A 16,714-nucleotide genomic window follows, 5' to 3' on the forward strand; every position below is an offset into this window, starting at 1 on the left:
CTCTCCCCTTCTGACCTGTTGGGATGAAAATGACCACGGCCACCTTAGAAGTCACATGTTAGAGAGCAAAGCCTCTCTTGACCTGAGTTCCAGAAACACCTGCATGAAGCAGAGCCACTGCTGCCTCAGATGCCGGACATGGACTAAGTGATACAGTAATAACATTTTTGTTTTTAAAGGTCCTAAGATTTGGCAGTCTGTTAACACAGTCTAGACTAGCCTAAAACAGTTATCAATCTCAAGAAGTTTACATGTTCTAAGAAAGAATTCCTATTACTGTGGAATAGTTCCAAGGAGCCTTCAAGACTGGAGCAAAGCAGGGGGTTGCATTTTGCAATTCAGTGTCATTGACTTCAGAAGTTACAGGTTTTGCTCTGACCAAGGATGTGTGACCAAGTTCATGTATGCTGAGACACAGCATAATGGATATATTTTGCTATATAGACAAACAAGCATTCTGAGCGTTTCTCTGCGGGAGGGACTTGGTAGTATAAAAGTTTAATTTTTTTTGCATCCCATTGTTTTTCAAAAGTGAAAAAATCGCATCTCCATTATTTCAGTCTCCAAGGGTGCTAGGAAGAGCCACACCTCCTTTGTGTTTTTCCATGGCCATACAGGTGTAGGCCAGAAACTTCTGAATACCCTAGGAGACCAGGTCAGTCCAGTGTCTTAATGGATTCTGTCTTGCCACCTGCTCCAGCCTTGGCCACCTCCAGACCTCAGGACAGTGGTGACCTGAGAGGTGAGTACAATGAGTTTCTATAGACAACACAATGGGCTGCAACAAGGAGGAACCATTTGATCTTTGGTTCCTCCTTGGCTTTGTGCACTTTTCAGAGCAGCTAAAGGCACATGGTTTCAGTTTCATTAAGTCAAGGAGAAGGCGAGGTAAAGAGGGAAAAGGAACAGACTGGATGGAGGGATGAACACAGAGGAAAATTATGTTTTTAACAAAGTAACCTTTTTCACTGCCTAGGCAAATGACTTCTGTGAAAATGTTGATAGGAAAAGCAATACACTGTTTTGTTTTTACTTAGTTACCACTGTCATTAGGTTTCCATTAGGCAAATGGAAATTTACAATAAAATGAAAACACACAGGATCAAGGATTATGTACAATTTTGTGATTAAGGTTTTTTGTAATTCAGGCAATGTACTGCTAGAAACTCGTATCTTGAATTCTCATTCCAGTTGGTGCAGATGCTATTTGAGGAAGCAAGGAATACATGTATGAAGAGAAAAATAAGTATCACGTGGTTAAATAATGAAGACCATTACAAAGAATATAAATAATAAATTTATAATGTATTGCAATATAAATAAGCAGTATTTTTAGTATAAAAATTGCATTTGCACAAAGAAGCTATTTAGTAACAAATACGATTAACCTATATTGGAAACACGTCAAAGTTGTATGAGTCACGCATATACAATGTCACAGTTCACATGAAATTTCACTGAGAATAAGCCATTTAAAGGCCATCTCCTGGTTTGAAGCTATCAAAAAAGGGCCTTTCAAATGAACCTCCAGGTTCAGGAAAGCTGTTCAAACAGATGCCCCATTAGGGTTCATCAGATTTGATGATTCCATGTTTGGTTTTTCAAGACAAGCTATAATTCTCGAAAGGATGAAAATGTAGGACTGAGGTAACGAGAATAAACAAGAAGGAACTTTTCTGTTGGCATAAAGGATTTACATGAATACTTTCCAAAATGTTATTATTGACAGGATGGGTCAACCATACATTTATAATACTGGCAGAAATAACCTCAACACTGAGATAAAGGACAGATAAATATTGATACACATTAGTAAAGCATCAATTTCTCCTTTATTTTTCTCACTTCATATCAATTTAAGGCTGTATGCTGAAATGTCAGGCGTACCCTATCTTTTCTTCCCTTTTATTTTTTGACTCTTTAATGTTCTCCATCCTGTGAATCAACATAACAAGCTCCACTCTTGAAAGACTCGGTAATAAAAAGTCACATGTTAAGTACTTGCCTTACAGTACATTTTTATCATCTACCACAGAGGTGGTACAGGATGCAGGCTCTGCAGGCTTATATATTCCCAAATCATAGCAACACCATAGCTATCAACAAGGGTTTGGGGCCATAAAAAAAAAAGTCAAAATTTGGCTTTCTCCAGTGTCAAAAGCCAACCCGGCCAAAGCTTGTTTACTTTTTATTACAGCAGTTATTTTGAATTGCTTTATGTAAAGAGGTCTGTGGCTAACAGGGATCATATACGTGAGCTCAGGTATTAAGCACATGCCCATGCAGTGAGCTGAATGCGCCCTGCTTCGGCCCATTCAGTGCTTACACTTCAAAGGGAAAGAAAGACGTGGGATTGTCTATATGTTGCCTCAATACGAGATCTCTAAGCAAGGTGGGGTAGGGTAGCAGATCTAGCAAGACATGAATAATAAAAGGAACTAAGAGAAAGGTAGCTGTAAGTTTCAACCTTTCCTCTACTCAATGAAAAGGCACCCTGCGCCAACTACTCACACATAAGGCATTGTACCTCCATTCTAAAACCCTGGTACTTTTATTTATTTCACCTACTTTTAATTTATACAAAATACTATTGTGCAATTAAATAACCAATACTGCAATACAGGGAAGCATGATTATTTTATTTTTTAATCAAAATCATGTTTCCATGCACTTGACTTCTAGAATAAATATATTATCTACAGGAAATGTCCATAGAATCCTACTGAAATGTTAATCCAATTTCAAATTATTTTAGTTTGACTTTTTCCTTTAGTTGTATATTCAGTGAGTGTTGAAAACAAACCTAAAGGCCAAAAATAAAAAGAAATTAAATTAGATGTGTACTTATTAGACTTTAGTAAAAACTCCATCTTTTGCCAGGATGTTAAAAAAAAACAAAACAGGAAAAATGGTTTTCATAGCCAGACACTTAAACTTTTAATGAATCTTCTTTTCCAAGATGTTTTTCTCCCCTCACATCAATTTTTTTTTCAGTATTGCTCAGAAAGAAAATAGATTAAAAAATACATATATACAATTAGGTACTATTTGGGGTCCTATTGGAAATTGGCCTTATATTTATGAAAAGCCAACATAGATTTTATATCTTCATTCCCTCTCTTCTAGTCACTCACTCACTTAGAAAAAAAAAAATTAATATGAGGGAGGAGGAATTATACCAAAAAACCAAACTATGAAACATTACTTATTCCATACCTCTGAACTTGAACTTAATGACCTTTGAAAACCTGCTTCAGCTGATTAAGCGAAAGCAATCCAGTGACAGGAGGGGAGCTCAGCAATGAACCAGAAAACTTCCTGGTATCAGGGAGACAGAGCTGCCACATCAGAATGACGGTGCTCTGTGTGAGGATGTCAGAGACCTATACGGGAGGGAAAGGAAATGAGTCAATGTCAAGATTTTCCCAGCCTCTCAGTTTTGTGATGGCCTCAAATTTGAGGCCATGTTGTTTAAAAACTATTGGTGACTCTTAATGACCCTCACAGTACTGGGGGATGCGACTGTCAGGTAACTGAGTTGGAAAGACGAAAAATAGCCACTTCTAAAACTTGGATTCTTGCAGAATAAAAACTCTCTTTGTGCGAGGTTTGCAACAGGCTCGTTCAAGCACAGGAGGATAGCAAGTTTCAGAACCTCCCCCGTCCTCCAGTGATCCCGTGTTCAAAGTTAATACAAGGAAAGGGTTATCTAAACAGCCAGATAGGAGTGTACTGCATATTTCTTTTTTTAAAAAAACTTTCTGAATTTCATAAACCTGTACTACTTATTATTCTGTCTGGACCCAAGGGGTGTAGAATCAACTTAGTCATCTTTCATAAGCTTGGAATCTAATTTTATGAACTTATTCTACGACATAAATCAGGTAAGGCAGAAGTAGATGGATGGATTTTTAAAAAGAAATTGGGCCCCCTGGGTACATTTAGTAGATTGAGTATTGAGAGATTTACAAGGATGAAATTCTTTACAAGATTAAGGAAGAAGGAAATGAAACCAAATCTTTCATTTCCAGATATTCACTTTCATTAATTCTTTCACCAAAAGCACATCTCTAAAGGAAAACCAGAAACGGTTTTTCAGTTATTAAAGTGGTTCAAGACCAGGGAACCCCTTGAGATGGAAACAAAACAACACAGTATTCAAGTTTTCTTCACAAGACTACCTTGTACTGGCAAGACTTAGGGGACTTCTGGGTTTAAGAGGAATATTGCTAAAGGAACTTTTTGAAGAAAAAAAAAGTTATCACATTTTGGCAACAAAAACAAAACTCTCTCCTGTAAAATCCCTACTTCCTTTTGAATCACCAAAGGTGACAACATTGCATTTGAGAAGTTTGGCTGTTATAGCTTCATGGGCTGTGGTTCTTGATTATCTAAACCTTACGTTGAATAAACTTAGTTGATGTAAACCCAGCTGCTGTCTGCTCACTAAGCAAGTATTGTGAAGAGCGTGGAGAGGCTGAGGCCCACAGTGGGAAAGTTGGACATGTTAAAGGTAAGAAATAAAACAAAGGAGGTTTAGAGTCACGATGACTTCCAAGCTCTTTCCTACAGTAATTCCAGGGCCCTCTCAATTTGTACCTCTAAAAAAGTGTCCCTATACTATGGTGCCTGATGTTTCTTAATTTGATAAAAACACTTAACCCAAGAGGAAGAAGCAAGCTTCTGCTACACCTGAGGATGCTCAAGCAGCTTTGCTTTGCCTGCAGCCCCGTCAACGAACAGTACTCATAAAGGCTGAGGTTGCTACCTCTGCTCAAAACTCTCTAGCCCCCAGCACATGAACTTGTGCCCATCCCAAGTCCCCAAACAGATCCTAACACCATGTTTGTTTTCCTGTATTCTGATTGTCATGCCTGAAAGTCTCATTAATATACATTAGGCTTAATGCCATGACACTACATGACTAGAGATCATTTTTTAGAAGACTTGCTCACTCAGGACAAAAAAAGGATTTGGTTTAAACCGCAGACCAGAGGGAAGCATATTCCTTAATACTGTCCTTAAACCTATGGTCCCTTGTCGGCGTGCTGACTTTTGCGCTGCCTCAATGTGTCTTCTGCCATCTCTGTGTCAGCTGAACGCCGGGGCTGCTCAGGGGCGTCGTCTTCTTCAGTCTCATCAGGTTCTACTTCCTTCTGGGTCTCCCTCAGGGACCCCTGGTCCTGGGGGTCACTCCGCTCCTCTTCCATGCCAGCAGCCGGGCTGTCCTCTTCCTCTTCTTCCTCTGCTTCCTCCTCATCCCCAGAGTCTTCTTTTTCCTCTTCATCATCTACAAGGCTGTCCTTGATTTCTTCTTCATTTGAATCATCTTTTTCCTCCTCTGCCGCCTGCAACTGTTCAGCCCGATAAGCCTCCTCTGACCTCCGACTCTGTTCTGTGGAGGGAAGAAGGGGATATCCTGTGAATAAACAATGGTCATTCAGTCATCAATGGATTGTGTTCAGCTGTGAAATGAAAAGAGGGCACCTGATAGTTTTCTCCATCTTGAAACTACGTTATTACACAGGACAGATCTCTGGTTGGTGTCCTAGCTCCATCCAGGGCTTCTCCGTCCCCCTCTGCAGATTTCACTGACCATGTTGACTTTGGAAGAGCATGTGGGCAGGGAGGGCAAAGGTTTCCTCATGCTTTGTGTTTTGCACCTTGTAGAAGACTCAGTGACCCAATTGCCTGTCATGGTAATCGGTTCACCATGTGACTTAAGCTGAGCCAATCAGAGCACTGCCCAGCAAATTTGGCCAGTCAGGAGGAAAAGCTTTCTCTCTTTCTACAGGGATAGCTATTGCTGCTGATAGCCACTGAATCAGTGACATGGAAACAGAAATCTAACATCCTTTGGGCGGTGTTTAAAGTCAGAACATCCCTGGACTTTTGAGTTACGTGAGCTAATAAATTTTCCTACCCCACTCCAAGTTGCTTTAAATTGGGTTTCTGTCACTTTTAAGAATTCTAATTACACTCATGTGCCACATAACGACGTTTTGATAAACAGCGTACTGCATATACCACAGTGGTCCCATAAGATTATAATGGAGGTGAAAAATTCCTATGATAGCTGTCATAACGTAGCAGCGCAATGTACTACTCACGTGTTTGTGGTGGTGATGTAAAAAACCTTCTGTGCTGCCAGCTGTATAAAAGTATAGCACATACAATTATAGTAGTAGTCTACACCATCTGTGTTTGTGTCAGTGCACTCTACGATGTTCACACAAAGGCCTAACAATAAAATTGCCTAACAACACATTTCTCAGAACACATCCCTGTCATTAAATGGTGGGTGGCTGTAGCTAAGGAAGTCTCAAAGCCTTGAAAATTTCAAGAACTAAAAAGAAATATAAGCATATTTAAACTCCCACATAGAATTCAACAAGTATAGTCTCAAAAATCGGAAGAAAAACATGCAAATCCAGAGTTATTTGGTCTCAGAAACAGTGTACAACAGTGCAAAGATTGCGTGAGACTGCTTTTAAAGGGTTTAAAATAGTTATTGGTACACAGTAGAGGCTTTCTCAATAAATGTGAGGTCCCCTCCCTCTCTTCTCATTCCAGTTTAAATGAAGAAAAAGGTGTCAACTGAAGGGCATACAGTTAAAGGAAAAAAGAAAATTACCAAAATGAAATATTAACTAATTTAAGAGTGGGAAAAAGAGAATTTTTATTCAAGTCTATCTAGAGAACATATTTTGAGGAATTTGGTAGTGGTGATGGTATGGTAACCAAGCAAAACAGGGGGAAAATCCATGGCCTATAAAGGGCATACCACAGAATTCCAAAAATACTCTATTGCGTGAGTTTATCACACTTACCGGAATGTTCAGATAAATGCCTTGGAAGTGGCACATAGAAACATTCTGATATTACGACCAAAATCTGGAGGGGGAAAAAACAGTGATTTTATAGTGAGTAGGTAGGATATTTGTTACCAAAGAATGTCAAAATTAGGCTTTATTTCTGTAACCAGATATTCATACTCAAATAACTAGCAGTTAGTCGAAAATCCTCAAAAAAGAAAAGGGTATAACTAAGAATTTCCTATTTTTTAAACATGACACAATATAGAAAAATACTATTAATTGGAAACAGGGGTTACAAAGTCAAATGTCTACAGAAAGCCCACTAAAAATAGATGAATCAAGGATGTATAAGAAAATAGACACTATTCGCCAAGTGTAAAATGGCCTTCTATTATTTATCTATTTATTCTTATTTTATTTTTTGTTTTTATTAAATTTATTGGTGACATTGTTTAGTAAAATTATATAGGTGTAAAGTGTACATTTATATAAAACATCATCTATATATTGCATTATGTGTTCACCACCCAAAGTCAGTTCTCCTTCCATCACTATACATTTCACCCTCTTTTCCCTCTTTTACTAGCTACCCTCCCCCCTTACCCTCTGGTAATCACTCAACTGTTGCCTGTGTTTTCTATAAGATTTTGTTTGTTTGTTAGTTTGTCTTGTTTGTTTGCTGCTTTCAGTTTTATATCCCACATGTGAATGAAGTCATATGGTTCTTGACTTTTTCTGTCTGACTTTCTTCACTTAGCATGATAATCTCAAGATCTATCCATGTTGTCACATATGGAGTATTTCATCTTTTCTTATGGCCAAATAATATTCCTTTGTATATACGAAATTGAACAATTAAATTTGCGAACTCATCCTAGAAAAAGTGCTACCGTGTTTCCCCGAAAATAAGACCTAGCCGGACAATCAGCTCTAATGCGTCTTTTGGAGCAAAAGTTAATATAAGACCCCCATCTTATATTATGTTAGATAAGACCCAGTCTTATATTATAGTAAAATAAGACCAGGTATTATATTAATTTTTGCTCCAAAAGACGCATTAGAGCTGATTGTCCAACTAGGTCTTATTTTTGGGGAAACATGGTACATACTTCATTGCTGAATATCACTATGGTCACATTTGGAGTATTCCCCTTGGGAAGCTATGCATGGATGCCAGTGCCTAGTCCATCCTTCAAAGCAATTTGGGAACACTTTTTTTCTGGAATGGCCATAAGAACTGTCGTCATGTTACCTTTGATGTCCTGAATGTTATCAAAATGTCTTCCTTTCAATATTTCCTTTATCTTTGGGTAAAGAAAGAAGTCATTGGGGGCCAGATCAGATGAGTAGGGAGGGTGTTCCAATACAGTTATTTGTTTACTGGCTAAAAACTCCCTCACAGACAGTGCCATGTGAGCTGGTGCATTGTTGTGATGCAAGAGCCATGAATTGTTGGCGAAAAGTTCAGGTGGTCTAACTTTTTCACACAGTCTTTTCAGCACTTCCAAATAGTAAACTTGGTTAACTGTTTGTCAAGTTGGTCCAAATTCATAATTAATAATCCCTCTAATATCAAAAAAGGTTAGCAACATCATTGCAACAAGTTCACGAACTTAATTGTCAGACTTTGTATCTACACTTTCTTTATCCAATCATCAATGGTAGGACACTTTGGTTGTTTCCATGTCTTGGCCACCATGAATAATGCTGCAATGAACATCAGGTACATATATCTTTACAGATAAATGTTTTCAAATTTTGGGGGGTAGATACCTAGGAGAAGGATTACTGGGTCATACAGTAATTCTATTCTTAATTTTTCAAGGAACATCCATACTGCTTCCATAGCAGCTGCACCAATCTACGTTCCCACCAATAGTGTATGAGGGTTCCTTTTTCTCCGCAGCCTCTCCAACACTAGTTATTATTTGTCTTGTTGATGATAGCCATCAACAAGACTAAGAGTAAAATGGCCTTTTAGAAAACGCTCTTCTGGACAAATACAACTCATCCGTACATGGGCTGCCGCTCAACAACAAATAGGAGTGGTACTTCAGACATTAGTGCTTTAAAGGTACGCTACACCATGTTAAAGAACTCAGCCATAGTCCTTTTGGTTCCATTTTATAAACATCAAACGTGCATCCTACTTTGTGTTTAGGATTATTACTATCTGTATTTCCATTTATTACTTTACTCGGGATTTGGTTCATTAGGTTCAAGGCATCATGTTAACATCTGGGGGGGCAAGGTTCAATGAGAGGAAAAAATGGCAGTTTAATTACAAAGCAACATGGGACCTGTGCTTCATAAGAAAAGTAAATAAAGCACTTCAGGAGATAAGAGATACAGAGATGACAACCAGGGATGGCACTGGGAAGGATCAAGAATGATTACTTGAAGAAGGCACATTTCAGGCCCCGGGCATAGTCATGAGCAGCTGAGTAGTACTAGATGGCTGGTTCCTCTAAGCTACACCAAACTTGATCTGGAGGCTCTTGGATTTAGAGAAAGCTATGAATACCAGGCTGCAGAGACCCCTGTGGTGGGGCAACAAGCTGTACAAAGTTCATGGGTTGGGGAGGAACAAGCTCCAAGCCATTAAATTGATTTGAACACCCAAGAGGAAAACATTTCCATCTGAAAAGACTGAGGTTGAAAACTTACATTTTTAATGTTAGTCTAGTGCTTACTCGGTACCTATTCCTGGGACATAATATTTTTGTAACTTTTTGTTTTCTTTTTCATTTCTTAATTCAACCTGGAGGGGAAATTTTTGTCCTGACATATTGCAAAAGAAAGAAAACAAACATCTGCCAGTGCCAAGAAACACTGGCATTCACAATACATGGGGGTGGGGGAGTAAGACCTACTTGAGACATACCTTGGCCATCTAGAGGCTGGGCAAGGGGGCCTAGAAAAGACTTATGGGACACTAGTCTCAACTTTGTCTCTCAGTAGCTGTGTGACCCTGGACAAGTCACTTAACTGCTCTATCATTTGAAAGGATGGTTTTGTGCTGGCCTATCACCGATGTCTGTTTTATGTCTAATAGTACATAATTCCATTATATAATCTTTATTTTCAGAAACTAGGAGTAAAACCCTCTCATTCTCTCAGTTCCAGATCTACTTTCTGGTCTGGAGAACAATTCCCTTGGAATGGGCCACTTTCTGAGCCACTAAAGATGGCATTGTTTAATAACAAGGGTCCTCTTCATCTTCCCTTCAGGGGTTACATTTTCAGGTTTCAGTTTTTACCCAAGGAGGTGCAGACAGCCACACCGCTAAATGAGGAGAGTAGGGAGATTTACTACCTTTCGTGGAGAGTAACGTGCCTCCTAATACTGGGGTCCCTTCTCTGCGGGAGGCTCTGTGCTAGGCACTGGTCAACAGCAGGTAGAGAAATAATCTACCTAAGCAACTAAATGTAGACAGCGTCTATGCCAGCTGAAATGGGGGCGAGATCCCAGAGGTAAAACACTGCCGCCTGTGTTTCCATTGCTTTTCTGCTTTTCTAGAGCTTTGTTGTCTTCCGTCCTTCAGAGCAGAGTCGCTGATGGCAGAAAATGATGCTGCCAGAGTGACCTGATATATAGACTATGCAGCTAAGGATCTTTTCCATTGATTTAAAATGCAAAATATATAGTTGATTTCTAAAACTGAGCCCTTTGTTTACATGTGAAAAACAATTTAGTAAGATTATTTCAACTATCACTATGTCAATTGAAAAAGTAAACAAAAATCAAACTAGTAGCCTTGTTTTGATTTCCCATCTTTCAACATTAGAAAAAATTAGGAAACATAATAAATAATCAGACTTATGGGAAACCATGACTTCATCAGGAAATCACTTCTCTATGGAAAACATCCTGCCCCTTCAGGCCACTGCATAAATTAAACTCCATAAAGACTCACAGAGGGAAGGAGAACCTCCAGCGTGGCCAGGATGGAGCTTCACATGACTACATGCCTGGGCTCTACTTTCAGCCCCCAGTTAAGGGCAAAGGTGACACAGAACACTGAACTACACACCTGGAGACCTCACTGACGGCAAACATTCCAGCTGTTGTGTGTTTCTTTTAACATATATTGCAGCTGTAGAAAAGGTTTTTAGCAGAGATATTTGTATGCTATTTTATGGAAATGTATTAAAAATGTATGAGTCTATTACTGTTTTAAAATTATTATTATTTTGTTAAATAAAGTTCTCTTCCAAACTTTGTATAAAGGAATAATATTCTATACCACTTCAACACTTGAACAGTCTAGAATCAACTCTCTTGTTTAGTTAAGCCTCTAACAACCTTCGTACACTGATTATTTGAATCTAAGTTTCCAAATGAACTTAGAGCACAGGCAGGACTGATTTCATTTCTTAGACTTAAAGTCATCCTCAAAGATAAAATTCTAAAACTTTTTATGCTGAGAAATATAGTTTTCAATGGTCTTCCAATAGGCTCATACTCAACCTATATTCTCCATAACTCCACCTCAGAGTCTCCCAGGATCTCATACTATTCCCCTATAAAAGCCTCAGTCATGTGGCTCCAAAATGCATTGCTAGAAAAATCTAGCACTAGGGAGTAGTACATTTATATTCAAAGTCAAATCCTTTCCGGCCAGAACATTAGGGACGTGTTAATTAATAATAAGATTAATGTATCAGAGTGGAACATATCTAATGAAAGACAGACACATCCCATGTCCCATGAAGTTAACATCAGCAGTAAAATCTCAAATACAAATCATAATATGAAGAAAGCATGTTCATGGCAAAATAAAATCAAGCTTCCTTGGCTCTATGGAATATGACTGCGTTGTACTAAGTTATGACTTGTTATGAAGGCGATTGCTAATATTTTGAGCTTGTTTTTAAAATGACATTGCTAAAAAGAACATAAGGGGAGAAGGGATTGGTAGATGAGGGTAAAAGGGATCAAATATATGGTGATGGAAGGAGAACTGACGCTGGGTGGTGAACACACAATGTGAAATATAGATGATGTATTACAGAATTGTACACCTGAAATCTATGTAACTTTATAAGAACTGTCACCCCAATAAACTTTAATTAAAAAAAACAAAAAAACAAAATTCATTATAAAATGTAAGGACAGTTTTTTAAGATAATCTTAACTAAAATTTTGTCCTTTTAATATAATTTTTTGGTAATCATCAATTAGTCCTATCATACAGCATTTGGAAGCTACATGATTAATATGTAGTATAATGGCTTTTAAGAATTTATCTTAATTAGTTTAAAGCTCAATTAAATTGATCAAGTGTAAGTAAAGAGAAAAAATTTTAAAATTATATCAAAGAGTAAAACATGCCAAAATACTTATCATTGCCTATATAGTTAAGTAAATAAATTCATTATTTCAACACTTACCTAAAATACCAAGGGAGAAAACACACAGATACGTCCCTGATACTGATCATCATGTCAAAGAAGACACAGCAATGTGCTTTGTATCTTATTTTTTTTCCACGATACTGACTTTTTTTTACACATATTAACTGGTAAAATCCACCACACACCAGAGTGTATGTATAAGCAGCTGGCCAGGATTAGAGGTTGAATTGAAGGATATGAATAAGAAAAAAATCATCTTGCTCACTCAAGGAACAAATTCACAGCTTTGGCCTTGTTGCCACAATGTTCTAATTGAGTAGGCAACGTATGAAATCATAGACGACTCAGTTGTACCGGAAACTATCAAGTAAGGTCTATTTCTTCTTTCATCACTGCCTATATTTGGGGCAGCACACATCTTCAAAATATTTTAGGGACAGGATTAGGAGATAATAATTTAATGAATTTTCCATCTCAAATTACCACTGAAAGCAGTATCAAACAAGGAAATGCTACTTAACTGCTTAGATGACACACAAAATGATATTTGTTTATGTGCTTTTTCTTTCTTGGCTGCTTTCTAATTTTGCATGAAACCTATTTAGCTTTAATGATATGAAAAAAGATTGGCATTATCTCTTACCAGACCCAAGAGAAGCCCAAAAATCAAGGTGGCTATGACAAAAATGACGTAAGAACACCAAGCAGGAATTCCAAGGGTCACTGTGAAATAGTTGTGAAGATGCTGTAATCAAAAGAAAAAGAAAAAACTACTTATAATAAGGACCAAAAATGTTTGAGACTCTCTCTCTAGCTATAACACAAGTCTATAAATTGTTTCCACATATAGGAGCCCCCACAAATTTTACAATATCAAGAATCTGAGAGTAATACTGAAGGTTCTATCTAGTAAAAGTTATACTTCTTTGGAGTACATGATCTGATAGAACTCTGGTAGAACTGGTTTTCTAGTCTCTTCTTCCATGATGATAGATTTGTGGGTTTTTTGGGTTTTTTTTTGGTCTCTCTCCCCTAATAACTCTCCCCTAATAACTATATATACCTCAATTTTTACTCACTATATGGCATCCATAAAAAAATTAAACTTGGGCCTTGACCAATTCGGAAGTACAACTGAATACTACTTACAGAACACCAACCATTTAAAATGTCTCCATATTTCCTTTATCTAGTCAGACTCTCGTTGTTCCCCTACCCATCCTTGCTGTCTTTCCTAAATCACCGTAAAATCTAAAATGTAATAGCAGACAGAAGAAAGTTAGTACAGTTAATTCATTATGAGGAAATGAGATTTCATCGGGCTTTGAGGAGAGGGCACATTCCTTTATGCTTACTGTTCCCTGGAACTCTATTTAATACCAGAGACTGAAAAAATGAGTGACGAGATACAATCTGAAGTTGAAATTATTTCCACACTAAATCACACAGGAAGTACAGACTATGTATTGGTGTTTTAGAGTCAAATTCCAGTTAGATGTGGAGCTGCAGGAGCGATGCTTCCTCAGATTGTTTAGTGATCACTGGTTTCGGGCCATTACAGCTTCACAGTCATTCACTATCATCTGAGCAATAACTGGGCACAGGATGAAATGGCCCCAAGCTAAATGCCATTAGCAGGCGAGATCAGGACCAAATGACTTGCCTGGAACAAGTGAGATAACCGAAAATGAGTCCAAGTTTCTATTTTAATTTAGTATTTTTCAAAATCTAAATTACTCAAGTGTCTCCCATTGGTTTCTCAGTTTACAAATGTCAATACAATTAAATAATATATTTCATTCTGGCTTAAGTCTGAATGATAAACAAAAACGTTTAACTGATTTAGAATAATCTGAGATCTCCTCTCGCCAACTTCTTCAGCAGAAGAGATGGTTCTAAAGACTCAGCAAGTATTTTAAACACTGACAAAGTGTTTAACAAATATTAATATTTGTTGAGTGAGGAAAAGATACTAGCAAATCCTTAAACTATGCACAGGAAATACAAACAACTCTTGATTTGTAAAACTGTCCTCTGTCCTTTTGGTGGCTGCACTGTTAATCATTCTGTCTTTAGCCAGGGCAATTGCTTACTAAGAAAAACCCAGTATTCTGGAACCCAGCAGGCAAAAGAGGTATTGGGGTCTCCAAATGTTGTTTCATTCAAACTCTTTTCAACGGAAGTTCTAAAATGTACTGCACAAGTCCCTGCTTTAGAAAATTCTATGTATTGAATACAGTTGATGCTTTTCTTGATAACGCAATACCATCATCAAGATTAAACTTTGAATGTGCCAAAGAATTAGAAGATATGAAAAGCCAGTCTTGCCTTAATGCTGACCCATGAATGTACAGGTGTGTACGCTGGAACTTGCTTTATAAATAATACCTGCCCATTTGCCTACTCTTAGGGTTAGAATGAGTAACGGGCAGCTTTAAGTCCTAGTCGGCATCTTATGCCCTTCCTGCAAAATAAATGATTAAAGTAACCCTTAAGAAACTTTCTATTTTCTAGAATACTGTAAATCCACTTCTTAGCAAATTCAAAACACCCTCTTGTTTTAATAAACTCCACTTCAATTTTCTTACATCAACGTACACTTCAAAGGATGAGAAACCCTGCCATCTTGTGGTCTTTTAGGTGATTATTACTAAAGTCTCATTAGAGTTGTGGTTTTACAAATGCAGACATAAATCTTCATCTGTTTATTTGACTTTATCTTTATTTTATTTGACCCCACAATAGTTTTAGAATACCTTAAGAGTGTTAGGGTTCCTGGTACTAAGTTTTGCTGTATATATGTTTCTGGGTAAACACTGATTAAAATTGATCTAATTTAGTTTTAGATTTCTGTTTCTATTTCTTTAGTTGCCAGGCAATGACACTTTTCACTTGTGGACAACACTGATCCCTGTTCAATATTATATGTGCTCCTTACAAGGAAGCATCTTATTCTGTTTCCTTAAAATATACAAAAATGGTGCCCTTATGGGCCTCATACCTTATGCTATTGTAACAGATGACTGAGAGCCAAGATTTGAGTAAGAAGAATAAATGAAGACGCCATTATGATAGAATATGTAAGAATATTCCAACCACTGGTGAGACGGATATAAGGACTGAAGCCAGGCCAAGGCTCCACGGATCAGAAGTAGAGCCTTCCATCCTCAGGGAGGCCGGACTCCCTCTGAGACCTGAGCTACAACAGGACAGGGCAGACTGGATGCTGCCCTGGACACCCACCCGTCCAGCCCAATGTTGCATGGTCTCACTCAGAGCTGGACTGGCCAAGGAGGACAGGAAGCCTTTTGTATTTATATTACTTGGACTTACATAAGAGAAACCCTATGTTACAGGGTATATATACTCTGAGAGGTTTGGGGACAAGCCTATAGTCCTTTCATACACAGGTCAGAATCCTCAAAATATAATCCCTGTGTGGGAGCAGCACAGAAAGACTTCTTCAGTGATGGCCAAGGGTTCACTTCCCCTTCCATGTTTTACCCTCTCAACACTTGCAACAAGACACAACCATGCAGCCTCTTATAGGCATTAAGAGATATATCTTGGGGGTGTACACCATCTCACTGTAGTATTGTTCTAGATATTAAGAAAAAAAAAGTAAGAGAAGAGGTACCATTATCTAAAACACAGGGGGATGTTTGGAGTTTTAAAATACACTCTTATTATTCTCCAGTCTAAATACTCATGGCCTTTAATTCTCATCATGTGGTATGTATGAAGCATTAGATCTTCTCCTCACACAGGTTATCCTCCCAAGAAGGCAGCGCACCTTACTGTAGCTAAAATGTGCCATATGCCTGCATCTTTCATAACAGTAATATTGAGAAGAGGTAAGTTACATACTATGTTACCTCAGTGAGCAGTACAAATTCGGCAAATAATATATAAGTACACTGAAATGCTAAACCTAGTTAGCAAAAGTGCACATTATATAACTGCCGTGGAATCCTATTTTAATCCTGCCATCAGACTTTGTTAAAAAGATAAATGAATAAAAACATGAAAATATTCCTTGTTGCTCAGTTACAGGAGAAAAGGAAAATAATGACAACAATAATTAATGGATATAATTAACAAAAAACAGTTATCAAGTACATATGAGGTGCCAGGTTCTATGCTAAGTATTCAAAATGTTCTAGTAACAACAGTTTATAGCAGGAAAAACAGATGGGTTCAGAGACATACACACAAGGTGGAGAACAATGACTTGTCTCTCGGGGAGAAAGATAACACCTCCCTGCATCATTCAGGCCCACTGTGAAGAGGGACGAGAAGACAGAAAGGCCGGAACGTCTCTCCATACATGTGCCACGGACAAAATCTCAACCCCAGACTTCCTAACCCCGACCTGCAGCACCACCCCTGACAAAGGTGCTTTCCAAGTTAGGTCTTCTGCACATGGCGTTCAAAGCATTACCCTCGCCTGGTACTATCCTTTAGCTTATTAACATTTCTCATTAAGCTGAGTCACTGGTTTTTAAAGTTGAATAAAATTGTTAAAAAATTTTTATGTA

General features: G+C 38.0%; 1 protein-coding gene across 1 annotated transcript in view; it reads right to left on the reverse strand.

The window, feature by feature from the left end:
- Positions 1 to 1,286: 1,286 nt before the first annotated feature.
- The window catches only part of TMX4 (thioredoxin related transmembrane protein 4), a 41,190-nt gene continuing 25,762 nt past the window's right edge, over positions 1,287 to 16,714 (reverse strand). Inside the window, exons 6-8 of the mRNA XM_019734915.3 lie at positions 12,820 to 12,921; positions 6,831 to 6,894; positions 1,287 to 5,395 (exon numbers count right to left, since the gene is read on the reverse strand). Of these exons, the coding sequence (XP_019590474.3) occupies positions 5,028 to 5,395; positions 6,831 to 6,894; positions 12,820 to 12,921 (534 nt within the window). The 3' untranslated portion in view covers positions 1,287 to 5,027. The remainder of the gene's footprint in view (positions 5,396 to 6,830; positions 6,895 to 12,819; positions 12,922 to 16,714) is intronic.

Source organism: Rhinolophus sinicus, chromosome 13 (genome assembly GCF_057876585.1).
Source record: "Rhinolophus sinicus isolate RSI-liver-muscle chromosome 13, RSI-T2T, whole genome shotgun sequence".
NCBI classification, from domain to species: domain Eukaryota; kingdom Metazoa; phylum Chordata; class Mammalia; order Chiroptera; family Rhinolophidae; genus Rhinolophus; species Rhinolophus sinicus.